A 27,685-nucleotide genomic window follows, 5' to 3' on the forward strand; every position below is an offset into this window, starting at 1 on the left:
GGAGGTGGTGGAGTCACCGACCCTGAGGGTGTTCAAGGAACGTTTGAATGTTGTGTTGAGGGACATGGTTTAGTGGGAGCTATTGGTAACAGGTGAATGGTTGGACTGGATGATCCAGAGATTCAAAGTAATTTCTCTAGCAATCTGCTGTGGCTGAGGTGACAGACCTGCTGCAGCATTCAAGTGGTGTGGACGCACCCTCAAGCAGCAGTGGGTTTGTTGTCCCAGCAAGCCAGAATTTAGACCTTCTGTTTATCAATCAGCCTGCAGTGACTTCCAGAGACCCTGGAGAATCTGATTTTAGTTTGCTCTGTGGTTGACTGTGTTTCCTTTTCTGACCCCATACAGACTCAGTTGGTGAGCTGGATGTATAAGAAACCTGGTTAGCTGCTAGTAATTCTATTGAAAGCATTTTAAACCAAAAGTTTCAGCACTACTTTCTGCACAGGATGACTTAAAAACCATCAGAATAACATGTGCTTCTACAATTTTAGAAGTCTATGACCCAGCTAAAATCAGCAGCTGGAATTTGTGTGTCTTAGTGAACAATTTGCTAGTTTATATGCCATGGTCTCACTAAAGACCCTGTTCAGTGCCCCCTTTTCTGTTCATCACACAGCATTTCAATGCTTTTATGTCAAAGATTTCCCCTTACCTAAAGAAAAAAAATAACAAAGCAGTATCAGATTTGATATTAAGAAATATACAGTTGTGTCTGCATTTAAACATGTCTGCCTTATTTCTAGGTAATAGCTCAGCAAGTTTCAGAGGAGAACTTACAGGAAGGCCGCCTGTACCCTCCTTTAGTCACAATTCAGGAGGTGTCACTGAAGATTGCTGTGAGGGTAAGTCATTCCAGTCTTCTCTGGCTTCTCTTCTTCCCATGCTATGTGTAACTGAGCATTAGATTGCATCAGCTGACACATCTTCACACAAGTTGATTTACAGCAATCTTGGTCTAGTAGTAAATTCATTTAGTTTCAATTCATAAATGTTACCCCAAATTTAACTCCAATCCAAAGAGGAAGGAGTTGGAACCCCAGAATGTTTGTTTACTGATGTAGACAAATTCATTCTGGTTATTGAATATCCTTCTGAAACAAAAACAAGGAGTCTTCATGCATCAAACACTTCCCATAGCTTCACTTAGTCTGTATTTAAACTAATAATAATAAAATCCTTCTTGCCACTCATGTCTTCTTAGGCAAATGATAACTTTGTCCTGTAAATGTCAAAACATTACCAAGATTCCTCAGGCTACATCAAACGTGGCAGAAACACAGTGATGGAAACTCCTCTGTTGTCTCTGATAACTTGAATGTGCGTTGAAAAAGGAAAATGTTATTGAACATGTCTGTCTGCCTGATCTCTGCTGTTATTCCTACCAGTACCTACTCTGGCTTGTCCAGCACCAGAGGCTGAGTGATGGTCTCTGTCCTTTCCAGGGAAGAAATACTTTGAACGTTTTTGGAATACCAAATGCACAGTGTAAATTCAGACCTCATTCAGCTGTGATTATCGTGCATGCAGACCTGAAAAGAAACTTACATGTATACATGCATCTCAGTCAGCTCTGCTTGGTGCTCCAGATGAATTCTAAAAGGGAAGCCAACATTCCATAGCTCTTCCCCTTGGAGTACTGGCTTCCCACCAAGCTAATACATTTATGTTTTAAAGTGATGGCTAAGGAGAGCAGGAAGAAGACTTTGTCTTCCCTTTATTTGAAGTAAGACCTTTTGTCTGTTTGCCTGGTGCAGCTGAAGCAGATCTCAACAAAGATTAATGCTGCTTTAAAATAGTGTGTAAACCTTCCTTTATTTCACAGAGGAGCATCTAGTCAAAGGATGTATATATCTCAAGTTGGTGTTCTTCAGATGTGACAACATGCTTTGATGCATTGAGTGAGCTCCAGTCCCTTCCAGACTTCATTAATTTGCCACAGCAAATTGATGCAATGTAGAATGTGATTGATTCTGATCTTGATTTCTCAGTGAAAAAGTACACAGGCTTTCCCCAGTCATACAGAAATTAAACCTGTGCACCTTGTTTTGTGTTCACCTGTGAGAAATGCTTTATCAAGCTGGCAAATAATGAACTTCCCTCATATGCAAAGGGCATGGAGGCTTGGAATAAATCACTCTTGCCTTATGTGCTTTATAGAAGGTGGTAAACCAGGGTAACCTGCTCAAAATGTAACCCTGTGAGTTCAATAGCAGCATGAATCAGACAAATAAATGCATGCATCACCATATTCTTCATCTTTTTCTATGCATGTTAGCCCAGATCCAGCATAACATGACGTGACTGGCAGCACCAGAGAAGATGGCATCTTGATTTTGACCTAATTCCTACTTTAAGTTTCTGTTAAATGTATTCAAATGAAGCACTAATTGGGATTTTAATGCAACTTTCTAGATTGCAGAAGAAGCCTACAGGAATAACACCGCCACCACCTACCCTAAACCCAAGGACCTTGAAGCCTTCATCCGTTCGCAGATGTACAGCACTGATTATAACAGCTTTGTGGCTGACTCGTACACCTGGCCTGAAGAAGCGATGAAAGTGAAACTGTAAATACTTCACGAAGAATAAGCAAATCAGCAGCAGTGGAAAAGCACTGAAATATTCAGAAGGTTTCTGCCTAGAGAGCCGAAGAGTAGATAATTTTGTAAGATTCAGAACAAGTTTTCTAAATCGCAATGTTTGATTAGAAACTCAGATTAAGAAGTCGTAATGATACACAAAACAAAATAAACATTAATCTGAGGGTTGTATTTGTGTCGGTTGCTTTCCAACTGTTATTGCACTTGATACATCCTACGCTATGGCTGTTAAGTGTCTTTGGATGTCAAATTGAGTGGCTGTACCTTGAGTTCAGAGATTTGTCATACATGTCAATGAGAACTTCAGCAGACAGATGGGAGCTAGGAGACATGGTTTAGTGGTTTTCTGTAGGTATGGTAAACGGAGAACGGTTGGACTAGATGATCTTGTAGGTTCTTTCCGACCTTGTGATTCTATGGTACAGTGGAAAATGAAGAAATACATAGAATGAGAACTGAACCTGCAGAACCTTTGCTGACAATTATTCGGCAGCATTAAAATATTCTAACAATGCAGCTACAGTCCTGTGAATTGTCAGAGATTTCATTTCCCCAGCAGGATAACCGCACTGCAATTGTTCGGCATAAAGGCAGTCAATGTCCCTCGCAAAGAGAGAATATCAGAGTATAATAAATAGGCAGCCAAAGCATCCCCATTATTAACAATGTACTCATTGGTACAGTGTACCGAAACACAGCTTTTAAATAGCTGCTAACCAAATAGCTTGATTTTTAGATTTGGGCATCCAAACCTCAAGAGTAAGGGTGGTTTTACTGCTGTCTACCAGTTTACCTACTATGTTGCTTAGGGAGAAGGCAGAGGTCAGTGCTGTGGTGGTTCTTTAAGGCACAGCTATTTCGGACTCCTCAGGCACAGTCTTCATCTATTGATAACATTTAAATACGACAGTCCTTTTATATGTATATAGACACACACAATATATATATTTCTTTATGTAGTAGCTTTTCAGTGTGCTAGGCCCAGCAATAAAAAAAGAATGATTTGAGCAACTGCTACCATTAATGTAACCAGATCCTAATGAGATGAGAGGAGGAAGATACTGGAAATGGTGGCAATAACGCTAGCATTGTAAAGACAGATACTACCCAAAGCCTACAAATGATGGGGTGATGTGGGCTTTCTTCCCCCTCCCTCCTACCCCTCTATTAAATGCAAAACTCAGTGCTGTGGTTGGGCACAAGAGTCTTTGCTTTTCTTGGATGGGCTGAATAAAGTGAGAGCAGACGCATCTCTTTCAAAAAACACACTGCAACTCAGAACAGAGCCAGGAATATCTACTTCAATTGTCCTTCTGTCTTCAACACCGAGTTTCCCTTTTCACAGCAGCCATAGCTAGGGACAAATTACCATGTCAGCTGCATCTCTCGCTGTCCAAAGTCAGCATTCTTTTATATGGTTATTTTCTTATTTGTCTGCAAGTTTGCCTTCAACACCAAATAAAATCTGAAAAACATGTTCACTTTGATGCTGTTTCAGGAACTCAAGGAACTGGCCCAGATCCATGTGATAGTCATTCCTCAGGCCATAATCACCATGGGCCTGAAACTGCAAGTCTTCAAACGTTCGAAAGAGGCGCAGGTTATCAGCGCTTCCCTCTGCTTCCACAGTCTCCACGTGTTTGCATGAAATATGCTTCCAGTTGGGATATCTGATAACACGCCAGAACTCCTCACAGTTTTCTCTGCCTCCCTCCACACAGATCACCCCGGGTTTTCCTGTCAAGCAGAAACCAGTCAGGTTTAATTTCTTGGCACACTCAAAGATCTTCTTCCTCAGTTCCTGCCTGTATATATGATGGCTGTAGATCCACATACGTTGAATTGTTTCTTTAACTACTGCTTCCTTTGAAACACTATCAGCAGAGGCCTTATTGTTTTCCAAGTAAGGCAGGCTGTTCTCTTTCAGCCACCGCACAGCTTCACATACGCACAGTTCACCTGAATCCAAAGAGCTGATGTGAGAAGCGAGAAGAGTGTTGAGCTGCAGCTGTTGCTGCCTGTGCAGTGCATTTGATCTTGCAAAAAGCTGAGGAGCCACATGGGGATACATGTGAGGCAACTGTACCTGCAGTTCCACTTTGACCTTAAAAACAGAGCACACAAACACAGTAAGAAAATTAATTCCACATCTAAGAGAGACACGCTAGATTCCCTTCCATGCCAGAGGCAGATTATGTGGAGATGTAATTAAGATAGTGGTATCATAGAATCATAGAAGTACCCAGGTTGGAAAAGACCTTGAAGATCATCAAATCCAACTGCAGCCTAACCAGTACCCTAACTCTAACAACCCTACACTAAATCATATCCCTGAGCACCACATCCAAACGGCTCTTAAACACAACCAGGGATGGCGATTCAACCACCTCCCTGGGGAGCCTGGTATTCTAAAAGCTGGAATTACTACTTGCATCTTTTGTCCCTATAACCTATTCTTTCATCCGGTCCTTCTGTTGTATCTCACTGGGACTCTCCCAACATATCAACTGTTATCACAGCTGCTCTCTTCTGCCCCCTACAGAAATGGTGCTATGGTTTGAAAGCAGGTACACAGGTGCTACTTATGGGGCATTCCTATGTCCCATATTCCTATTATGGGACATTTCCAGTGCATGTTTTCAGTATGAGCTCAGTTTTGATACAGTGACAAAATACAAGGCCCTCAGAGGGAAGTGGCTTTGAGAATCTCCCCCCTTGCCAAACATACTTCTGAACAGTGAATTCAGCCCAGCTGACAAACGTATTCCCAGAACACACCGAGTTATACGGAGGATGCTTATGACTATACACACTATATTACGCTGTTGAGTTTCCTTGGTTATACAGCACCGTAAGACATTGTAGCACTTCAGTTCTCTGGAAACCAAACTCTGCCTACAGTCAAAGAGCAGGAGAGGACTCACAAGCACTCAGTGCTTGATGCTCTATCTCTGGAGGTGTTTAAGAGGAGGTTGGATGGGCAGCCTGGTCTGGTATTAAATGCCAATTGTTCCCCCCAGCCCCCACTCCTCCCATTAGGGCACACGTTTAGTGCCCTAAAACCAGGGGCAGCTCTCACCTCCGGCTCCCCGACATCGACAGCGACCGAATATTCGAGCCTCGGGGGCAGGAACTGGCCGCCGTCCCTCATGTAGCGCTGCAGGGCGGGCACGGCAGCCCCGTCCAGGCTGATCTCCCCTTTCTTGGGGAACATGGACAAGAGCATTTCCAGCTCCAGCAGCTGGAGCTCCAGGCAGTCCCGCACGGCGGCAGCCATGGCACCGCGCTCACACGTCACGACCGGGGGTGGGAACCTGAATCTGCGTGATGTCTGCGGGGCATCTGCTGGCTCCGCCCTAAGGAACCTACAGACTGATTGAACTGCCGCGTGGCTGCTGCTCGCCCCACCCGCCATGCTGCCATTGGGTGGCTGCTGTTAGGGAGGCCTGGCCTCACCGGACACGGAAGCAGAGGGTGGAGGAGCCGGGTGGGCTGCAGGTAGGAGGTGCTCTGTTGTAGACGTTTAGTAACGTGGCAGTACGGAGGCCGGTACCTGGTTATGGTTATATGGTTATAGCGGATGGTTATGGGCTGGTTATGGGCTGGGGGGTGAATGAATGGGGTTGTGTGGCTGTGTGAAGCGTGTGACAGCGCTGCGGGAGAATTCTTGGGAGCCCCCGAAGGGATACGAATGATCATCCGAGATCTGCTTGCCCAGATCGCTTGATCTCTTTGTGATCTAGTCGAGCTCTTTTGAGCTAGTGTTGTGCTGGGAATGTAGAGGCGCCGGTAGTGGTTCTCCCCAAAGCCATAGACAGGGGTGTATGGGGTTACAAGCAGAGTTATAGAAGCAGAGAATGGCTTAGATTGGAAGGGACCCCAAAGATCATTGAGCTGCACCCTCTGCCATGGGCTGGGCTGCCCCCCACCAGCTCAGCTGGCCAGGTTCCATCCAACTGGCCTTGAGCTCCTCCAGAGATGGGGCACCACAGCTCACTCAGCTGTGCCAGCTCCTCGCTGCCCTCTGAGTAAAGAGCTTCCTCCTATCATATAGCCTACATTTCCACTCTTTTAGCTTAAAGCCATTCTCCCTTCCCCTATCGCTATTAGAGCGTTTAAAAAGTTGGACCCTTCCTTATGGCCTCAAGTTGCTCCAGGGCAAGTTTAGGTTGGATATTAGGAAGAACTTCTTTACAGAAAGGATAGTTAGGTACTGGAATAGGCTCCCCAGGGAGGTGGTTGAATCGCCATCTCTGGATGTGTTTAAGAGCCGTTTGGATGTGGTGCTCAGGGATATGATTTAGTGTAGCGTTTTTAGAGTTAGGGTACTGGTTAGGCTGCAGTTGGACTTGATGATCTTCAAGGTCTTTTCCAACCTGGGTAATTCTATGATTCTATGGTTATAAGCTCCCTTCAAGTACTGTCAGGCCGCAGCAAGGTCTTCAGCACTTTTTGCCGCAGTTTGAGCTATCTAGAGGATTCAAAGTCAAATGAAGTGCAAGATGCAAAATGAATTTTAATGACTCGGCTTCCTTTACCAGTGTTTTTTTCGTTACTTCTTTCTCCAGAAATGGATATTGAAGGACTCAAAAAATACTCAGCTTTGCATCCCAAGCCCTCCGGCCTTACTCTTCAGTATGGCACCGCTGGATTTCGCAGCAAGGCGCAGCAGCTTGAGCACGTCATGTTCCGCATGGGCATGCTGGCAGCGCTCAGGTCCAGGGCCACGGGAGCTACTATTGGTGTCATGGTTACAGCATCTCACAATCCTGAAGTAAGAGCAGCCTTTTGTTTGAATCAAAAATAGATGTGACCTTTCCACATAGTCAGGGTGGTCATTTTCTTACATGTGGTAAAGCCAATGTTGTAATACAGGGATGCCAGGATTATAATGGGGTGGGGTGGGGAAATAAATGACTTAATACACTGCTTACTTTAGTTATTTGGGCTTGTAGGAGGCTGAAATAAATAGCTGGTCTGTGGCTTCCTAAAAATGTTCCATGTTTACAGAAGTAGCGTGGTTAAACTTTACCTCGACTGCCTTCCATTTTAAGTTTCCCACTCTTAAGCTGAGTTTTGTTCTCTTCTCTTCCTAAGGAAGATAATGGTGTGAAGTTGGTGGATCCCCTTGGTGAAATGCTGCACCCATCGTGGGAAGAATACGCTACACAGCTGGCAAACGCAGAGGACCAGGAGTTACAGCAAATAGTAACTGAGATCTGTCAGAAAGCAGCAGTGAACCAGCAAAAAGATGCTTCGATTTTTATCGGTAGAGACACCAGGTAATTAGAAAACACTGTTAGATGTGTGCTGCTTTTGTCATATCCAGGTATGACTCACAGGTTCATCAGAGGTTCACTCATCTTCACAGTTCTTTAGTGTAGTGACTTTCAGGCTTCTTTGTTGTTGGCTCCTTCAGTTGGGAAAGGTGTGGATTGACTCAAAACCTGCTGGCAAGAAACTTGCTTTTCATAGACAACTTCCCCATGCTCTTCCTTTCCAAATGCACATATAAAGGTTACCTGTAAAGCCTGTGCCTTTTATTTTGCAGACCGAGCAGCAAGGAACTTTCACAGGCAGTAATAGATGGTATCTCCGTTCTGGGCGGTCAGTACCATGGTATGTTGAGCTTTCACTACTCTAGTTTGATATCAAGTGGTTTTTGTAAACATGACTCTGCTACGTAGCTGTAAAGCAGTAGCCCAGGTTCAGTTTCCTTTCCTCCTTCCTTCCTTTGAAGGAGAAGTTAATTCAGTGTTCTATTTCTTAATATTGAGGCCTTTGTTTTACGTTAGATTATGGTCTGGTAACCACACCGCAGCTGCATTACGTGGTCTGCTGCCAGAACACCCAGGGGCAGTATGGGAAACCAACGCTGGAAGGTTATTACCAAAAGTTATCCAAAGCTTTTATGGAGCTGATAAAAAAGGTGAGTATTGGTAACTATCTTCTTCCTGCAAATTACAAAGTGGGTATCTTTTGCTGTTATCTTGTTTGGGCCTGAAGTTTTGAATTCAGCATGTCTATAGGTGGGGTGGCAGAGCCTATGGTTTCACTCAGGTGTGAGCTCACTTTGCCCTTTCTTTCTGTACGCAAAGTCTCTCAGCTCTGGAGAGGCTCAGAGGCAGCTGAAGATTGATTGTGCCAATGGCATAGGAGCTCTGAAACTGGCAGAGATGAAGACTTACCTTCCAAAGGAAGTACAAATTCAGATATATAATGATGGAACGAAGGAGAAGCTCAATCACCTGTGTGGTGCTGATTTTGTAAAGGTTCATCAGAAGCCACCTAAAGGTAAGTGATCAGTCGTTTTATATCCTTCTACATCCTCTCTAAATCTAAATGAGCAGGGTGTAGCAGCGGTGTATCAGCCTCAGGTGAGCTGAGTACCCTTGTTTCTTACTAAGTGACTGCAAGACTGGTTGTGCTCGTGTGATGGAAAGAGAGACTCCTAGGACAAGTTTTTGACACAATCTTAGGTTATTATTCTAAATTGTTTGGTGGACTACAGTATGTTTTGGCACATTGGAGATATGTTTGACAATCTGATATAAATGTTAAGCTGGTGGAGCCCAAGGATCAGCCAGGACTAGCTTTGTTTTACCTTCCTTTACATTTACAAGAAGTATTTACATTGTGGCCTAGCATTACAAATCCTTTTCTGTGTTCCCAAGGAAGAGCATATTTAATACTTTGGTGCCAGCAAACTGACAGTTTGACATACACCACAGTGGTAACTATTTCAACCAAATTCCTGCAGAGTGCTTAAAAGAAAATCCCCCAAGTGGGAGAACAGACTGGTTTGCATATTAGATTATTTGAGGTTAAACTGAGCTGTCTATTCAGCAGCTGCTTTCCTAACTGAGACTGTCAGCCAAACCTGAATATCAAGGTATGGTGGCATTTCCTCTTTGTCATGCTGCTTGTAAGGACAAGTTTTGGGGTATGGTTTCCTATGCTCTGAAGGATAGAAGGCATCAGCAGCATGGGCTGGTTCTCTTGTCCTCTTGTGGGCTAAACTGTGTCCCTCCAGGAAGGGGGATAGAGGATGCAGTGTCCTCTGGGGCTCTGCCCAGTTCCCCAAGATGAGGATGAGCCTAGGAGTGGCCAGCTGCTGTTTCTGACATACAAACTTCAAGATTAAGAGCAAGATCAGCATCTTGGACAAGAGAAAGGTTTGCACTGATAAAAGGGAAGTTTGTTTTCCTGAGGCATTGCTCTGTCAGGTGATGTCTGCTTCCCAGCTAATTCTGTCTTGGCATTAAGCCTAGAAACGTTTTGAGGCAGGGACTCCTTACTTGTTTTATACACTATATGCACTTAGTGAATGCAGTGTCGGTTTGGAGCATCTGTTTCATGTATCTGTGCAGAGCTAATTCTGTTTCCTTATTCCTCTCTCTAACGTGCATTTCTTACTCTGTGTGCATTAGGGCTGGACATGAAGCCTAACGAGAGCTGCTGCTCGTTCGACGGTGATGCAGATAGAATTGTTTATTACTACGAGGACACAGCTGGCCATTTCCACCTAATCGACGGAGATAAAATAGCAACTTTAATTAGTATCTTCCTTAAAGAACTTCTTGCCAAGGTAACTTCGATGTGTCAAATGAATGCTCTCACTTGAAACAAGGAGAAGTAAGTGTAAAAATAATAGTCTAAAAGGACCGTGTTGATCTGTTCACAGGTGGTCTTTCTATGTTTGCCTAAAGTTCACACCAGCCACACCACCTGTGGCACACAAAGGCTCAGTACAATTTGTGCTGTCCATATATGCCCATATTCTCTTCTCTCTGATGCTCAGCAATGTTAAGTGTCTGCAGGACAGGATAGATTTACTCCCGTACACTTTTTCTGGTTATCCATCTGTTCAGCCTTCTGTTCATACCCATTGCACAGTAAAGTGCTTTGCTTCTTGGTTTGCTCAGGTGGGACAGACTTTAAAGATGGCAGTGGTACAAACAGCATATGCCAATGGGAGTTCAACGCGCTACCTGGAGGAGACAGTGCAGGTATTCTCAACTTAATATCTGGTACTATTGTGCAAATGTTGTTTACTGTTTTTACTAAGTACAACTATAATATGATTCCTAGGAACTGTGCTAAAATCAACTACTGATGACTGTTTCAAAACCTAAAGCAAAACCTACTAAATTATTAGTGGCAAAGGAGATGGAAGAGAGAAAACTTGGAAAGTCATAGAATTCTAGAATGGTTTGGGTTGGAAGGGACCTTTATGATCATCTTGTTTCAGCTCCCTGCTATAGGCAGGGACACCTCCCTGTAGACCAGGTTGCTCAAAGCCCCATCCAGCCTGGCTTTGAATGCTTCCAAGTAGGGGGCATCCACAACCTCACTTGGCAGCCTGTTCCAGTGTCTCCCTGTTACCCTCACAGTAAAGAATTTCTTCCTGATATCTAGTCTAAAAATCGACCCTCTTCCAGTTTAAAGCCATTTCCCCTCCAGTACTGGTGGATGATAACACAATTTACATTCTCTGTATGCTCTTGGGTTGTAGGTACCCGTTCACTGTGTCAAAACGGGAGTGAAACACTTGCATCACAAGGCCCAGGAGTTCGATGTTGGAATTTATTTTGAGGCAAATGGACACGGCACAGTAAGTAGGAGCACATCATACATAGTATCTGCAGCCAACACATAATACCTAAGTTAAAATTAGACTGTGAGGGAAATCTTTTCATTGTCTGCTTACATCTGTAAACAAGACTCTTCTTCTCTAATGTATTGAGAACAGGCTTGTTTCTGCCTTTATCATAGCACTGCCACTACCTCTTCTGTTATGTGTGGGGAAGGGGAATTGATGTAGGCAAACCTTAATTATTATTATCTGGCCTTAAAGGGTGAAAGGCTTTTTTCCTTCTATCCCAGTTCTTGATGTGGGCTGGTCTTGACAAATTCTTATACTTTCTTTATTCTAGGTACTCTTCAGTAAGGCTGCTGAAAACACAATCAGACAACTGGCAAAAGAGGAGAAAGATGATGCAAAAAGAGAAGCAGCAAAGGTGCTAGAAAACATGATTGACCTGATTAATCAGGTAAAAGCCAAGAGAAACAAATCACTGTGCTGACAGGCTTCATCTAACCCTGTGTCATGGTTTTGTGATGATTTTTTCAGGTGGGAGCTTACTGATCAAAGCATGCCTTCATTTCTTCACTGGTGAATTCTCTAAGTCTTCCCTTTCCCCTCTCTGTTAACAGACAGTTGGTGATGCCATCTCAGATATGTTGGTTATCAAAGCAATCCTGGCTCTGAAAGGTCTGACCCTGCAGCAGTGGGATGCCCTCTACACTGATTTTCCAAGTCGGCTGCTCAAAGTTCAGGTTAGTTGCACTTCACACTGTTTATGTTTCATCAGTGTCTTTCTTTGTAAAATTCATCCTTCCATTTCATTTTCGCCTCTGGTTGAAAATTGGAACATTAGTGTGAGAGAGACAGGCTTAAGTCTTGCTCTGCTGTAAGTCAGATTTTAACTCTGTCCTGTTTCTCTGGATTTTTCTGCCACTTGTATAACTATAATAGTCATGTTCTTTCTCCTTCCTTTCCAGTATCTGTAGAGCTTGAGCAAAACTAGCTCCCAGCTGATAACATTGTCTTGCACCTATGAAAGCTTTGGGCTTTAACATTAACCAAAGACAAGAGCTTATGTGTTCTGATCTACTGAGAAAAGCTCCAGCATTAGTTGATGCATGTTCAGAACTGACCCAGAAGCTGAGTCCTTTCAGGACTTGGTTACCACATAATGAGCAGCAGCTGAACAGGGGGGTCAAAAGCCTTTGAGTTAGCAGGCAGTGAGCTCTTATTCTGATATTGAAGCAACCCAAAACTTAAAGTTCTGTCTATCAGTGACCTGTTTCATTCTGCTCTCACCATACTGCTACAGCACGGAAATAAATGGTCTGTTTCTGATGTTGAAGGTCGCAGACAGACAAGTTATTGACACAACGGATGCTGAAAGACGTGCTGTTACACCTCCAGGGCTACAAGAGAAAATCGATGCTCTGGTGAAGAAGTACAAGCTGTCACGAGCATTCGTCCGTCCATCAGGAACAGAAGATGTTGTGAGGGTCTATGCCGAAGCAGACACGCAGGTTAGACCTCAGACTATTTGTTTGTTCTGCAGTGTTTTGCTCAGCAGTGGGTGCTAGACGTTTAATCAAATGCAATGGGTACTAACGCTGGGGGAGGGAGGAAAACAGTGGTAAAAAATAAATCACTTCAGCTTTCCTTATATCTAAAAAATGTTTAATGTTTTTAACATTTACCTTTAAGAGTTATATGTTTATGAAGGCAGATTTGATATTAAATGATTTTGAAAAGAAAACCTTCTGAGAACTCAGAAATAAAGTTATCAAGGCAGCCAGTAACTGTGTGATTTCTTACAAGGCAAAAAATCCAGAATAAACTTCATGTGCTATAAAGAATTAGTCCAAATGAGGACTTAAAAGCTGTCACCACAAGCAATAGACCAGCTCTTCCCATGGTCACACACTCCTACCCCCCTTCTTTCTGCCAGCTTGACCACAGTGGCAAAAGATACCTCAACATGATGTGAGGAAAACAGTATTTGCATGAAAACTTTGGTTGTGGTGTTGTATATTTATTCTAAACTTCTAATATTGTAGAAATTAATTAGTCATCTCTTTGTCAATATCCCACAGGAGAACGCTGATGCCCTTGCCCATGAAGTAAGCCTGGCTGTTTACCACCTTGCTGGTGGAAAAGGAGCACCGCCCCAACCTATTTAACAGCTCAAGTTTGCAACTGGACATATTTTTCTAATGCTACTTTCTTTTTAGTCTGTATTGAAACCTTTTTGACTGTAGCAAGGATAATGACAGCTTAACTTAGCAGAATACTACTTCACTTATTACTTACCTTGGTTGGCAGCTTACCTTCTAATGAGATGTTCTTGCTGCAGGATGTTCTCCTCCTCTCCAAGTCTAACTACCGAAGCTGAATGGATTTAAAGGGTGCAGGTGTCTTGGATGCTATTTCTTAGCAGCCACTGGCCTGTTTGGGGCCACAGGGGAGCTACATCTTCAGTCTTCTAAGGCTACGGAGCCATCTTTAGTACCAGCCACAGTCTGGTTACCAGCTTTTCCCATGCGGCATGCAGGGAAGATGAGCTGTGCAGCCTGGGCCAGAGTGAAGACTCCAGAGAGCCTTGCTGGAGCAGGGGCTCCCTTCAGCTGTAGCACCTTGCTGCTACCAGGCACCCAAAAACCTTTAACAGAGACAGCAGCCCATCTCCTTCAGCCAGTCATGCCAAGCAGATATTCCTGTACTCTAATGTGAGGTGACTACAAATATGTAATAAAACTACGGCTTTCAGCAGCTGTTGTTAATTAAAGGGATGCCTCAAGCTTTCACTGATTCGAGGACTCAAGCTGGGTAACTGTTAATTTCATTTCTTAGTGTTACTGTGATTAAATTCCTTTCTACCCCCCACTTCCCAGCTTATCATCACGTTACACATCCAGGCTGACCTCCCCCACCAGTGCAGCCACAGCTGTAGCACAGCCCTGCTGCATGCACACCTCTCCTGAACACCCACAGCAATTGAATTGAGCTCGAGCAGACAGGGTTGAGGAGCAGCAGGCCCTGAGCCTGAGAGTCAGTTCAACTCAAGGCAGGGTCACTGGCATGTCAAGAAAGTACTTGCAAATAATACAATGTATTATTGCAGAAATTTCTTAATTAGGTTTGTTATGAAATTAAGAGATGAACAGAAATTAAAAGTGACCACGTGTTAAGGTAGACTTCTGTGACCCCTTTCACTCCCCTTTGTGGTAAAGGGGCTGCGAGCCAAGGAGGAATAACACTCAATATGCACCCATATCACCCATCCACATGTTTCAGTTTGGGTTATCTACCGCTGACAAAAATATTAACTATATTAAGTCCTGGCGTGGTGTTTTTTATACTGTTAAATAAGCACAAGTGCCAATGGATCCCCCAACCCATAAGGCAAATAAACTGGAAGCAAATTGAAAAAAAAATGTGCACTTTGTATTTTTTAGGGGTTTTTTTGTTTTGTTTTTTGAAGACAGAACTCGAGACAACAGAAAGTGTACTGTAAATAGTAGGCACCAGAATCAATATGAGCCACCAATAATTACACTTGATTCAGGCCACATCCAGAACTCTTATTTACAAATATGTAACTTAAATACAACATTAATTATTTCATTACATACAAAGTAAGAAAAGAATAATATACAACCGGGAAAGAAAGGTACAGTATTTCATTTGGATACGTACATTACACAGAAGCTGAACAGTACCAGTTTGGTTCATGTTTTTATGACACCTTCCAGAAAATCCTTCTCAACCATTTCTTCTATCTTTTGCCTTGCTTTGCTGGAGAATGTCTTGAGGTTCTCCATTTTGATGTCCTTACTCGGAAAGCAGTTGGGGTAAAGGACAGGGCTCCCTGAGTGTCCAGCGCATCTGCTTGTGACTTTGCTGTTAAAAACTTGGCTGAGTACGTTAAAGAAAGGCAAAAGCTGCTCAATGCTGCGAACGGTGTAGATGGTTAGAAGCAGGTGGCCTGGTTCCCAGCTTAGTGTTTTCCCTGAGCTGTTCTCTTCTGGGTTTTTCTGTAAGAGAAATAGGAAATAATGCAGGACAAAACAGAAGTAGTATGGCTAAACATAGAAGATAACTAAGTGTTGATCCTTTTTTTTGTTGTTGTTTTGTTGTGTTTGTTTTTTTTTTAATAAAGGAATAAATAAACTGCCCAAGGCACAAAACACACCAGGGTGCACCTTTTGAAGCAGATCTGTTCCTCCCTGCCATCATATGTGGCAGCAGTGCTGGCTGCAAAGGGACAACTGACACCCACATGAAAGCAGTCCTGGATGCTCAGCCCAGGGCTCTCCAGAGCTTTGTGCCCCTGTGCTGCTCTGTGAGGCCACAGCCCAGTGGGTGCCCTGAACACAACTCAAGCTGCTGCAAAGCTGGGGGAGCTGCAGCTGCTGGGAGAAGTTGCACTAAAGCAGGCTGCCTTCTGATGGCAGCCCTCACACCGTGCCCTACTGATTGCATTAGGGACAACAAAGTCCTGAGGAAGTTAAGATAAAACCAAAGGATTTTCAATTTGTAGGTAGAGTTCAGAGTTTTCAGAAGAGCATGAACAGCTCTCTTTTAAAATATCAGCGATAACAGGGCAAGAGACTCTGAGCAGACACCAACATTTCACACGGGGAACCAGATCAGTGCTTGCTATGTGAGCTTAGGAGACTTTGTTTACACAGCTTCCATCTCAAGGGAGGATTTAAAGGGAGTGGACATGAGGAACTTCAACTGCAGGCAACAATCACACCCCTACTGCTTGCAGGCATCAGCAATGTCCATTTAGGGTCACCTTAAATATCTGCACACTTGAAACATCTCAGCACTGCCATGCAGCTGCTTATATAGACATTTTTACTCATTTCCTATTTTTACTAAAGAAAAACCCACATTAAAACCTACACAACAAGGTAATATCAACTCAAGAAATGCCTTGTTTGGACAACTATTGACAAACCAGTACAAAAGACTAACTGCCATGAAAGCAGTGTTCCACAATGAGGTTTTATCATTCCCTGAGGCAAGAGAAAAGCAGCAGAGGTCACAAGTCAGTGACAGCCCATCCCAGTCTGTCTCTGAGCAGCTCCTTGATGCCCACACAGGCAGTGCCTTGAGGTGGGGGCTCAGCGCACAGCCACAGGGGCAGACCCTGCTCCTCCTGAGCTGCCTCAGTAAAGCAAAGCTCAAGGAAAGGACTATTGATTGCACAGCCTTTGAGCAAACAGATTTCTTCAAGAAATGGCATTTCAGAAACCACGTTTTTATCCTTTACAGGAAAGCATCGGCCTGCTCCAATTCTGAAGCCTATGACATCTGTTTCACCAAGAGCAGTTAGATGAAACATGAACATAGGTGGTATTTTAAGCTGGTTGTGTGGCTCCCTGCCTCCGGAGATGACTACTCCTCTTATGCTATCTATTCCCTACAATAGCTCAAGAAAAGGAGGGCCACAAAACAGACTAGTCCAAAGAGAAGCAGCCTATTTCTACAAGAGTGTTAAGATTTCTCCCTCAGAGCTTTCACATTGGATTCACAGAAGGGAGACATTTCAGCACTGCTCTCTGCAGTGCTTGGCACAACTCAGTGATGTCCGCAGCCCACCCCAAGCATGCAGTGAGCAGTAGTGCTACACAGCAGCCAACCAAATGGGTGCACGTGCAAATACTGCTGTTCCCACCGAGCAATAAAATATACTCTGTACAGGCCTCACAGCAGCACCTTTGCAAATACTACTGACTCCTCAGATACTCAAAGCAACAGTTAATTTGACAGAGATTGAATTAGGGATTGCATTCCACACTTGCCCATTGGCAGAAATAATTATTTCATTTTATAATGATTTGTGAAGATGACTCATTTTAGAATGAAAGTTGTTAAGTTCAGGTAGGAAAAGAAAAACAAATTTACGTGGTGTCTATAAAAATGAGGCCCTTACAGTTACTTCCCTTCAAAAGTCCCTAAACCCTGAAGAGATTCATCTCTTTCAGTTCTTACTAGCAGTTAAATGCTACCCTGGGCCCTGAGGTGATGGTAGTATTATGGCGAGCTTATTTCACAACTCAAGCATCAAAGGCCACCCTCACCTGATGCTTGGCCATCTCCAATCCCTCCAAAACCATCGTTTTAAAGTCCTCCTGTTTGTCCTGTGGAAGGAAAGAGGAGAACTTTCAGACTGCATTTCACACATCATACTAAGACTTTGCCATGAAGGCCGTGCAGTTTCTTGGTTGGGTGCTGTGTTTCAGCAAGAAAAAAAAGTAAAATTCACCTGCCCCAAAGAGCCCCTTGTCTAGAAACCACAGGATTTGGGGCTCTGGAACACAACTAGACAGCAATAATGACTGAGCTTTTGTTCTTCTGTGCATTGCAGTAGTGCCAAAGAAAGGTTTAAGCACATTTGTTTCAGACAGAGCCTGAGATATATACCAAGTGAACAGGAGCATTAGTCAGAGAGCTCCAAGAAAAAGATGAAGTCAGTTAAACATTTTGCTCAGAAACTACATTTTCTAAGAAAAATGCACAGCTGTATGCAATAGAGTTCTCCTCCATGCAATGAAGAAGTGGTCTGGAAATCACGTTCATCTCATCCTCACACCCACAGTTAGGGCTCACAGTGTGCAACTATCACTACAACTGGCAGGCTGTGGAAATCCCAGGAAGCTTTCTGCTTTCTGTATGCATGCTGTGGAAGACCTGACTTTAAGTATCCATCTCAACATACAGTACTTACCAGCATATATATGTCATACACCACATATACTTCCTAATTTGTGCAGAGAGATTATTTGGAATGTGAGAACCTTCTAACAGGTACAACATGATAGACTGAACATAAGAGTTAGAGGATCTTGGTTAAATCAGTCAGTTACAGCTCATTATTCACTTTTACAGGTGAGAGGAAGAGAGTTTTGTTGTCCAAAGACAATAAAAAGAGAATACAGATGTGCTTCAAGTAGTTTCTTTACCCCTATGACATGAGCTTTGCTAAGTCCAGACCTGTTTGCAACTAAGTTATCCCTAAACTCTCTATTCAGCCACTTGTATATCAGTAATTGCTTATTTCCTCAGAGAAAACATTTAAGAGACTATAACCCCTGCTACAACCCTGACCATGCCATCCTGATACAGGAGGGATCCCTAAGAATGAAACTTCAAATCTTTCCAGGTGTTTTTGAGCTTCCTCCTCATTTCCCAGGCCCACACAGCAACCCAACCCACTTGAGAGCCTGCCTGGGAGGTTGTGTTCTCACACCAGGAGCAGCAAGGTATCTGACAGCAATTCTCTGTCCCTGTAGCAGCAGAAAGGAGCTCCCCTGGACAAAGTTTGGTCAGCTTCCAATGGCTGACCAGGCTGACACAGACAAACTTGGGTTTTGACAAACCTCATGTGCCAGTAACGACAGCTATAATTCTGCTCCCACTTTAGAAGATATGCAGATAAGATTCCCTCCAGAACCACTTTCACTGTTCTACAACTTCTTTTATTCATGGCAACTACTTTGAGGAGAAACTCATCCTGCCCTGATCCCACACTGCTTCAATACTGTTATTTTTAGAAATGCAATGGTTTTCTAAGTACTTAAATGTGATTATCATAATCAAAAAAGCTTTACTGTTTCAAAAGGTAATAAACCTACTACCTGCATATACGACTGTCTATCTAAAAATGACTTATGTTTATATTAGACTTCTAATTGGGAAACTCTGGGCTATTAGTTGAGTAGAAAGTAAAATGCACTTCAAAGCCACTGACCACAGTGACTCCTTTTAAATAGCTATTTACAGTTTTTACCTGATGCTGGCCTGAGAGTACTCTAATGAAACTCTCCCATGCTACTTATACTCCTTTCTGTTCAACAACATCAGAAAACAGTGCTGCAAGATTCTGTACTAGCATGTTTTCGATACAGGCAGAGCTGAATGGAAGTGGCATACCTACCTTTGCTTTCTTTCGCAGCAGTTTTGCTAGGCGCACCACATAAGGTTTGAATTCCCTCTGATGTGTTCCCTGTCTTCGTACCTCCAAGCCTGAATCATCTGATGCTTCTGGAATAAAAGCCCAGCGATACCTGCCATGAGATAACACAAGCAGAGATTATCCTTACTGAACGAACGGGCTCTTCAGCTAGATCTAAGAACATGAGATGCTAAGAAAATCTAGTAAAATATCAAAGAAAGAGGAACAAAAGCCAAAACTCAGTATTTGACAAGAGAGAACAGCAAAACCATATTCTGAAAAGTAGAAATGTGGCCAAGAAAGGTGGAGTTATCTTATTCTATTAGGGTTTCTTACAGTATTTAGGGATGCCAAAACTGAGGCAGAGAAGCTAGAAGTACTTATACTCACATCCTCATTGTGTCTAAGGGAACCAAAAGGAATCATGAATTACAAAATATATAAATTACATAAAACGCACGCACATTTGTGATACTTACTATAACACATCAAACGTTTTCAGCACATTTGTGATACTGTAATACATCAAGGTGCTCAATATAATGTGTCGATAACAGGAATTGATTTCTGTTACCTATTCAAAGGCCAAAAGGATAAAAGGGACTATTTCCTCCTTTTCCACTTACTGCACTGTAAAAACTGGCAGCTTGAATTTTATACTGTAAAGGAAATCAAAGTTTCTGCCCTGAAGGCTTCAGTCTCAGTCTGTGAGAATGTTATAAAAGACAGCTATCCAGCATGACTAGTGTCTCTCCAGAAATGTGCAGCAATGACCTCAGTAACACTGTTGTGCCTAATGCTGGAGATTAGGATAGCATAGAAATCTTGGAAAGAATTATGAACCAAGTCTCCAGTAAATAAAATAAGAAACTCTTAAGATTAGTTTTAAATTTAGAAATACCATTGGGCATAACTGGACAGTGTGTTCATAAATCCTTGCACCATCTAGCACACACAAGAATCTTTTCAACAATAGGACAACTTGAGCCATCCAAGTATCTGCAGAGCTGTGCCAGGGACAATCACCACTGTGCCATGTACAGGAAGAGACGAGATGCTTTTGTCCTGAGCTGACTCTTCTACAGTCCCCAGCGTTATTTTGCATTCAGTTCTTCCAGCAGATGGGACTGCAGAGGCACTGAGAAAGCAGTTTGCACACATGAACACAGCTGCCCGGAAGCAACCTAAGGGATCTCATTAACAGGTTTGTTGAAACACATTACAGTGAGATCGCACAGGAGTAATTTAAGAGAAGTCATACTGAGATCATACCATCAGTCATCTGATCTGATTACTCACTCACTAAGACACACTGGGTGTATCTTAGGTTTTTGGACACTACCACAACTAAGTATTGGAAAAGCAAAGTATTTGAATAAACTGCTGTTACTGATTAGCTCATCAGATGTGTGGAGAATCTCCAGCCAGAGGCTAAATCAAACCAGACTGAAATAATCTGCTGCATAGCACTGTTTGCGCTAGGGGCCACTCTGAAACTGGGAGGGATGGACTGCGGGTTACTCTGGACTAAGGCCAGAAATGGAAAGGAAATAGGAAAACAAAGGTTTTAAACAGCAGAATTTTACCAAGAGGCACAGTAAAACATCCAGAGACTCAGATGACAGCATCTTCTACTCACATCTGAAACTGAGGAAGATTTTCAGATGGTAAAGCTAGGGCCAAATCCAGAAATTTGCAAGCAGACAAGTAGAGATTCAGCCATCTCTGGCTATTGTAGGATGTGGAGAAACCATTGCCCCCTGTGTACGTTGTCTCCAGACCAGCAACAGATGGGCCAGAAGTCCTAAAACAAAGTACCACAGACAGGTGAGCCAATGTTGCCTCCCGCTCTATGGGACAATCCTCCTGTACTTGGCCTTATAAACAACAAAAACTCTTTACTTCCCCAAATAATCCCAAACCCATAAATCCAAATAGAATACTTCGTGGTTGTGCTATGACTGGAGTTTTCTAAGAGTGCGTGTATGTAAATAAAAATTATATAAACATGTATAAGAAAAATACAAAAGTATATTACGCTGTATCTGATTCCTATCAGTCTTCAAAATTAAGAGAGAGCTTTACCTTGCCAGCTAAGATGTTACTTTATTTTACAGAATATTATTCTGTATAAAGAATAAAGAGAAGCTAGGAAAAAAAGTAAAGAATAACACTTGGGCAAATATCCCTTTTTGTTCTTTTGAGAAATCAACTTCTATTGCTAACATTGACTGAAAATGCATCATGCTATACAGAAGGTAAATGCAATAGAAATTAACAACAAAACAAGATAGAAAGATCTAATTCATCTTTGTGTCTAACACTAGAAGGTGTTACCTTTTTATTAAAGAAAAATAAAAACTTTGCAATCTTAATCTAAATATATGTATGAAACAGAAAAAGTCATGCCATGCCTATTTTAATCAAAAAAGCAGTGTTATCTTAGCATGGAAGACACTAAGAACTAACACACTTGTATGTTAACCCTACAAGCAAGTTGGGAATGGTATTTTTGTTTGGTTTATGTGCTTTGGTTTATGTGCTCCTCGTTCTGCAGTCAGATGGGAGTACTCTTCACTTGTACTTCTCACTTGGGCTTGGCAATTGTAAGACAAACTATTCTAACAAATGACAGCCCATCAACATACCAGGACACCTAACAAGCCAGAAAAGTGGAAGTTCATAAGTTTACCTGGAAATGTCTTCATCTGCAGTAAGCTCCTGTTCCATCAGTAAAAAAACTTGCACCTGAAGATCAAATGCTGTATTTTAATACAACTTTTTAATGGACTGCTACCCAGGAAAATGCTGTAGGGAGGTGTGAATAATAAGCCTTAAAGCTCTGAAAAACAGTTCCTCTATTTCCATTCTTGGATGACAAAATAATCCCTGTACTACAAGTGGATATTGGCACTGATACATATGTGGAAACTGAAACTCAAATATAGCCCAAGTAGCATGAAGACCTGACCCTTTTACAGTCAGGATTTCTTAGAAAGGGAGCCCAGCAAAGAGCAAGACCTAAAGGAAATAAGAATAAAGAATCATACTAAAAAGTAGTCAAGCTCAGGTGTGAATGCCTGGAGATAACACAGGTCTGTCTGATAGAAGCAATTCCTTGACCAAAGCAACTTGCATAAATACCAGGGTACAAAACAGACACAAGAGAGACACACTGCTCTCAGCTCTTAGCAGTTCTAGCAGAGTAGAATGATATTTCTACTACTTATACTACTGACAAGCTTAAAATTAAATGCATGTACTTCTGAAAAATAAATAAATAAAAGCTCTTTAAAATACTCTGTAGAGCTTTTCTAAACTATTGCTTAGATTTGTGGTTAACCAAGGGCTAGGTTAGGTACCACAGATATCAGAAAAATCGCAGAATTGATTCTGATTGCCAATTTGTGTTAATGCTGTAGAAACTACTTTACCTATGGGTTCATGGACTGCAGGATGCACCAATGTTAGATATCGGACACACTCATTTGGGTTTTGGCTTTGGGAATAGGAAGAGCTCTGAATGACCATTAACTGTCAACAAAGCATGGATTCTGACTCTTTTTTTAAGGGCTTTCTCAGCTTTATTGTTGGAGGAAAAGGACAGAATGGCCATGGAAGTAGCTACAAGGACCAGGAATGGTGCAAAAAAGGTACATATGTGTAAGTAGAAATTGAAGCGCAAACCACAAAGGTCAATACAAATTTAAGTTACGAGACACCTGAATGGCTTCAGTAACATAAGCCAACAGATATTCTGTTTGGTTGGAAAAACCAGACTACAAAAATAAGGTTTTTTATTTGTGTCTATTTTGTATAGTTACATGCATAGTATTAAAGAAGATTTAAAAAACAAATCATTATGGATATGGGTTTCATATCTCCAGCTTGCACCAGTCTTCCAAATAATGTGTGCTAACTACAACTCACCAGTTCAGTGATCATTGTAGGCCAAAGAGAAGTAAGGTGCTGTGGAGACATTCTTAAAAGCAATACTCTGAAAAACAGGAACACTTGGGAATGAAGGGTGGGCACCTGTGGCAAACGGAGACTTTCTACCAGCCTTTCTGAAACAAAAAGCCAAGAAAGCTTCCTGAGTTCAGAATAATAGTTACTCCAACTAGTGAGAGTAAATGCAGGAATAAGAAAATACTTGTGCTGTTTTCTTATTTTTTTTTTCTTTTTTCTTTTTTCTTTTTTTTTTTTTTTTGTTGCTGTTCTAAGTATTTTTTCATTACTTCTTTATATTAACAGAATAAAGCTGTAACGAATAGCCACTTTTACCACTCAAGAAACCTCAGAACAGCAGTGTGTTTTTATTAAACTTCTCCACACAAATGCAATATCCCATCTGGGAGTTTTGCTCATTTTACTTGGAGTTTGACTCATTCCAAAAAGACGAGTTAAGAGATTCCAAAGAATATAACAGCTCAAACAACTAAAATATTTATTACTGAAAAAGCTGCAGCATCACAGTATATGAAATATTATGCAAGGATAATGCACTATTTAACTACAAGCACCACTGTGCATTCAATATGGAGGCAATACTTGAAGAAATTTTTTAGTCAAGCCAATACATGCACTTTGCAGTTCAGAGCAGCAAAACCATTTGGATCTTGAACATCATAAGCCAGCCACTGACAGACTGGGAAAAACAAAACAAAACATGATTCCAAAGAATAAATCCTGGAACAAATGTAATCAGAAAGATGATGTAACTGACTTTCTGTATGAAAGAAGAGATCAAGGTGCCTACTTTGGTAGCACTAGCAGACAACATATCAAGAAGATGATGTCACAATTATTTGCATCATCTTAGAAGAAAACCAGCCAGACTTCATTCCCAATCATGTAAAAAAGGTCAGTTAAAGAAATATTCTTCAGTGATAAAGAGGAGCAGCAGAAAAAAGTACTATAAAAGTAAAGATTTCAAAAACTCTTCAGGGTCAGCTTTTGTATTTACCCCTAGTTGAACATTCAAGGTATAAGCACCTAGCATGTCAAAGAGCACTTTTCGGGTGTCTGAGGACATTGATCAAAGCAAAAAATGACAAACGAGTAAGTAATCTGTTGAAGAACTGATAATAAAAGTCCACATGCTTTGTAATCATGTAAGACTAAAAGTGTTCTGAGGAAAATCCATAGTAATTCCATACTCAGTATGCACAGATATTCATTCCAGGGAACAAATTTACCTGCGGTTGTCCTGTTATATAAATAATTCCTCAGGCAATCAGATTCCAGAATAACCCCATGAATTGCTACGTTTTTTACTGACCTTGTATATCTGGAAGGTATTTCTGGTATTGGTCTATCTCACTACTAAAAATTGCAAAAGCCAATCTTTTCAGGAGCATAGCACGCTGTTCCAGCTCTGCTTCTCTATTAGCAAAAAGATTGAGAGAACTGCTCTGAGCCACAGCTACTCGTGCTGAAAGAAACAATGAGGAACATGGATTAACATTAAATTTCCTTCTTCTTTCACTTAAAGGAGCAAGTAACTCTTACATTCACTGCACTAATCAACCATTAAGAAGATGCATATTTTGCAATTTGCATTCTTAACAACAGTAATTTCAAATATCCATTTGAAAGAAAATTCATAGTTATACACAGTACAGCTGGGCTTGGGGGAATTCAGAAAGGAGATCAGCCAGTTTGGTTTTTTATAAGTACAGTTTTCAGGTATAGATGTTCATAAGTTCTAAAGATGCAGAACCAATTTTTCTTAAGCAGGCAGGGTTAGTGCCAAATCTAAAATAAAAATCTGCTCTGCTTAATGTACTTGCTCCAGGATAGTCTCAAATTCTCTCACTTTGAAAGATCTTATGTATGGATCACTAGAAACAAGCAGCTGAAAGAAAGAAACAAACTTAGTGGATAATTCAAACAAGATGGAATAAACACTGAACAAGTGCTTTCTTCAAAATACTTATTCTTCCTCCCCACCACCCCCACCCTTCCCCCCTTTTTTTTTCTTCCTTTACAAGTTTTCCTTGGAGAAAAGTCACTGCTACATCAATGAACACTTACTCATCAGATCTCTGAATGTGGTTTTGTCATGTGTCATCAAATTATCCATTATAGCTCTCCAGCTAAAAGAGAAAGATTGTACACAAATCAGAAAAGCAGCTAATATTTACAGGAAGCTCTTCTTGTTCTTTTCACTAATACAAGCTCCAAGCTCTCTATAGTACCACTTATATTGTACAATTTGATCTGAAATTATAAATGTTTATGCCTTTTCCTCACAAAAAATACTTTAAAAAAACATCTTAAAGTTGAAAAAAAGAAGGAGAAATACACATTAGGTAAATGAGTTTCATAATTTAAGTGGTAATCTAAAACAGTGCATTCCTCCACATTTCTCTCAACACAAGGCTGTTGGAAATTTTTGGTCTGCATACATAAAACCTGTAGCAACCCTCAATATAGACAGAAAAAACAAAAAAAGACTTACTAATTAACACACGAAGCATCCATCTGGAAGAAGTTAGAATCCATGAAGAGATCAAATGCTTCCTTTTTCCATGCTCTCCTTGTATACTGATACCCACTAAGACTGCTTAATAACTGAACACAGGCCCGATAGCTGGATGCATTGTGAGCACTAAACAAAATAAGTCAACATGAAAGAATTATAAATTGTTGACAAACATCAAATTTCAACTGGCTGTTGAGATCTGCGTATATTGTATACACTGTAAAGATACCTGTGATTACGGAGGTAGGGTACAACATAGTGCATGATATTTACAAGCAAAGGAATAACCCTCTCCTTTTCATCACTGTAGAAAACCATATCCAAGAGATGAGCCAAAACCTGCAACAGGTGAGAAAGTTATGTTATCGTTCATTCTGAAACTACTTTTTATTTTCTATACAACAACTTATAATATCCTTCACTGAGCATTCAAGTTTATGATAGAGGCAATCAAATTTCAGGTAGTATACAAAATTCAAAGTATAAATGTCTCTTAATTTGTTTTAAAACAAACATTAAAACACAGAGGCATCAGCTCTTGGACAAACCATTCTACAAAACAACCTGTAAAAGAAAAATTCCAGGGGCTGACTGAGATTATCATCAGTAAATAACACAAAAAATAATTAACACGTGAAATCTGCCACCACAACAGCAACCCATACTACGCATCTGAATACGCATGCTCTATTTCACATCAATCTCATTGAATATTTATAACTGGCTTCATAACTAAGTTTCATTTATTGTTACATGACAGGGAACAGAATGCATTCATATCAGTGTTTCCCACCAAAGCTCATTCCTCAATCCTTTTACAAAATCCTTTTAAAAAAGTTTGAGTATTGCACTTGAGGAGATACATACCTCAGAAAGTAGGGTCAATGCATGGACACTGTAAACCGATGGAGTTATGCTTGAAGTTTCCATTGCTGGAGACAACATATCTAAATGAAGATAACAGTAGCATGAAGTCCAAAGTCACTTTTCTTAAGCCATTATTCAACTTGCAAGCATATTTTAACAACATACATTTTACAGGTATACAGACTTCACCAAAACACTGTGTAAGGCAATAAAGCTTCAACAATACTGAAGCATTTTTAATGTATTCAAATATGTTAGCACTGTCTTCTTAGTTCATTTTGGTGTGATAATTAATATTTAAAAGTTTTGTTTAGGATAAAAAAGGATGAAAACAAAACTACCTTCAACATCTGATTCTAAGTTGTTTCCATCAACCATAATCTTAGGGGAAGGCTTGACCTCTAAGTTTCGTCTTAACCAAGTAGTCTGTTCCAATGAAGAACCAGCAATGGCCCCAATAGCATCCACAATCTTGTGTGTTACATCCTGATAGAAATAAATAAATAAATAAATAAAGCTTTTAGGACTTTTGAGCAGAAGTACTACCTTATGGTCCTGTCAGATGTTTCTGTAGAATATCTCCTAATTAATTGAGAACTGCTTAAAAAAAATAAAAATCACTTCTGTTCAATATTATTCTGCTCATTCTGTGATGAACACCACAGAAAATGGGACTCTTCAACAGTTTATGAACAACACTGAGTAGAAGATACTAGAGATTCACTTGAAAGTACAGAACTGATGTATGAGACATTTCTAGTACATTCAACGAAGTCAATACAACAAAAATCCATGCTGAATACATTCTCCTGTGAGACAGGTGGATTCGAGTGTTTTCATAACATCCCTTCCTACCACATGCACTGACTACAGCTCTGAATACACACTGTGACAGCAACATTCTCACAATAAGATATGAATGATACTGAAAGAGAAACATAAGCTTTGATCTACTGGTACTTTTATTATTTGCACAACAGTAGGAAGCTGTATTTGGTCTATGAACAATTGCTTAACTCAGGATGGACTCTGCATGTTTTCCAACAGGACATTATCACATCATATCGTAACTGAACCCCAGGCATATCTAAACACCTTTGCTTGTTAACCAAGAATAATGTTAATTAGGTACTTGGGAACAAACCGAAGCATAAATTGTACATGAGCTTATAAATGCA

General features: G+C 41.2%; 4 protein-coding genes across 10 annotated transcripts in view; 2 read left to right on the forward strand and 2 right to left on the reverse strand.

The window, feature by feature from the left end:
• The window catches only part of ME1 (malic enzyme 1), a 143,151-nt gene extending 140,377 nt beyond the window's left edge, over positions 1 to 2,774 (forward strand). Inside the window, exons 14-15 of the mRNA XM_015858973.2 lie at positions 747 to 845; positions 2,416 to 2,774. Of these exons, the coding sequence (XP_015714459.1) occupies positions 747 to 845; positions 2,416 to 2,574 (258 nt within the window). The 3' untranslated portion in view covers positions 2,575 to 2,774. The remainder of the gene's footprint in view (positions 1 to 746; positions 846 to 2,415) is intronic.
• On the reverse strand, positions 2,754 to 5,915 carry RWDD2A (RWD domain containing 2A). Its single transcript, XM_015858975.2, has 2 exons — positions 5,683 to 5,915; positions 2,754 to 4,707 (listed from the first exon to the last, which is right to left on the reverse strand). The coding sequence occupies exons 1-2, from the start codon at positions 5,878 to 5,880 to the stop codon at positions 4,030 to 4,032; spliced, it is 876 nt and encodes a 291-aa protein (XP_015714461.1). The 5' UTR covers positions 5,881 to 5,915; the 3' UTR covers positions 2,754 to 4,029.
• Positions 5,916 to 5,971: 56 nt separating this feature from the next.
• On the forward strand, positions 5,972 to 13,995 carry PGM3 (phosphoglucomutase 3). Of its 2 annotated transcripts, none has more exons than XM_015858984.2 (13): positions 5,972 to 6,101; positions 7,172 to 7,377; positions 7,701 to 7,885; positions 8,155 to 8,222; positions 8,399 to 8,532; positions 8,702 to 8,897; positions 10,034 to 10,191; positions 10,529 to 10,612; positions 11,119 to 11,217; positions 11,540 to 11,656; positions 11,820 to 11,942; positions 12,537 to 12,710; positions 13,281 to 13,995. In XM_015858984.2, exons 2-13 carry the CDS (start codon positions 7,174 to 7,176, stop codon positions 13,365 to 13,367), a joined length of 1,629 nt encoding a protein of 542 aa, XP_015714470.1. In that variant the 5' UTR covers positions 5,972 to 6,101; positions 7,172 to 7,173; the 3' UTR covers positions 13,368 to 13,995. The 2 variants fall into 2 exon arrangements, with proteins under 2 accessions (XP_015714470.1, XP_015714471.1); XM_015858985.2 differs by lacking the exon at positions 5,972 to 6,101 and adding an exon at positions 6,129 to 6,152.
• A 614-nt stretch (positions 13,996 to 14,609) lies between these two features.
• The window catches only part of DOP1A (DOP1 leucine zipper like protein A), a 58,172-nt gene continuing 45,096 nt past the window's right edge, over positions 14,610 to 27,685 (reverse strand). For 3 of the 6 annotated variants that reach the window (XM_015858979.2, XM_015858980.2, XM_015858978.2), the window contains 12 exons: positions 26,849 to 26,993; positions 26,508 to 26,587; positions 25,870 to 25,979; positions 25,617 to 25,766; positions 25,190 to 25,251; positions 24,435 to 24,587; positions 23,084 to 23,220; positions 21,846 to 21,901; positions 20,793 to 20,957; positions 19,136 to 19,265; positions 17,280 to 17,339; positions 14,916 to 15,221 (listed from right to left, as the gene is read on the reverse strand). In XM_015858979.2, coding sequence (XP_015714465.1) covers positions 14,916 to 15,221; positions 17,280 to 17,339; positions 19,136 to 19,265; positions 20,793 to 20,957; positions 21,846 to 21,901; positions 23,084 to 23,220; positions 24,435 to 24,587; positions 25,190 to 25,251; positions 25,617 to 25,766; positions 25,870 to 25,979; positions 26,508 to 26,587; positions 26,849 to 26,993 — 1,554 coding nt within the window. Of the gene's footprint in view, positions 15,222 to 17,279; positions 17,340 to 19,135; positions 19,266 to 20,792; positions 20,958 to 21,845; positions 21,902 to 23,083; positions 23,221 to 24,434; positions 24,588 to 25,189; positions 25,252 to 25,616; positions 25,767 to 25,869; positions 25,980 to 26,507; positions 26,588 to 26,848; positions 26,994 to 27,685 lie in introns of all 6 variants that reach the window. The other 3 variants (XM_015858983.2, XM_015858981.2, XM_015858976.2) reach the window with 2 other exon arrangements.

This window comes from Coturnix japonica, chromosome 3, assembly GCF_001577835.2.
Source record: "Coturnix japonica isolate 7356 chromosome 3, Coturnix japonica 2.1, whole genome shotgun sequence".
Taxonomy (NCBI): domain Eukaryota; kingdom Metazoa; phylum Chordata; class Aves; order Galliformes; family Phasianidae; genus Coturnix; species Coturnix japonica.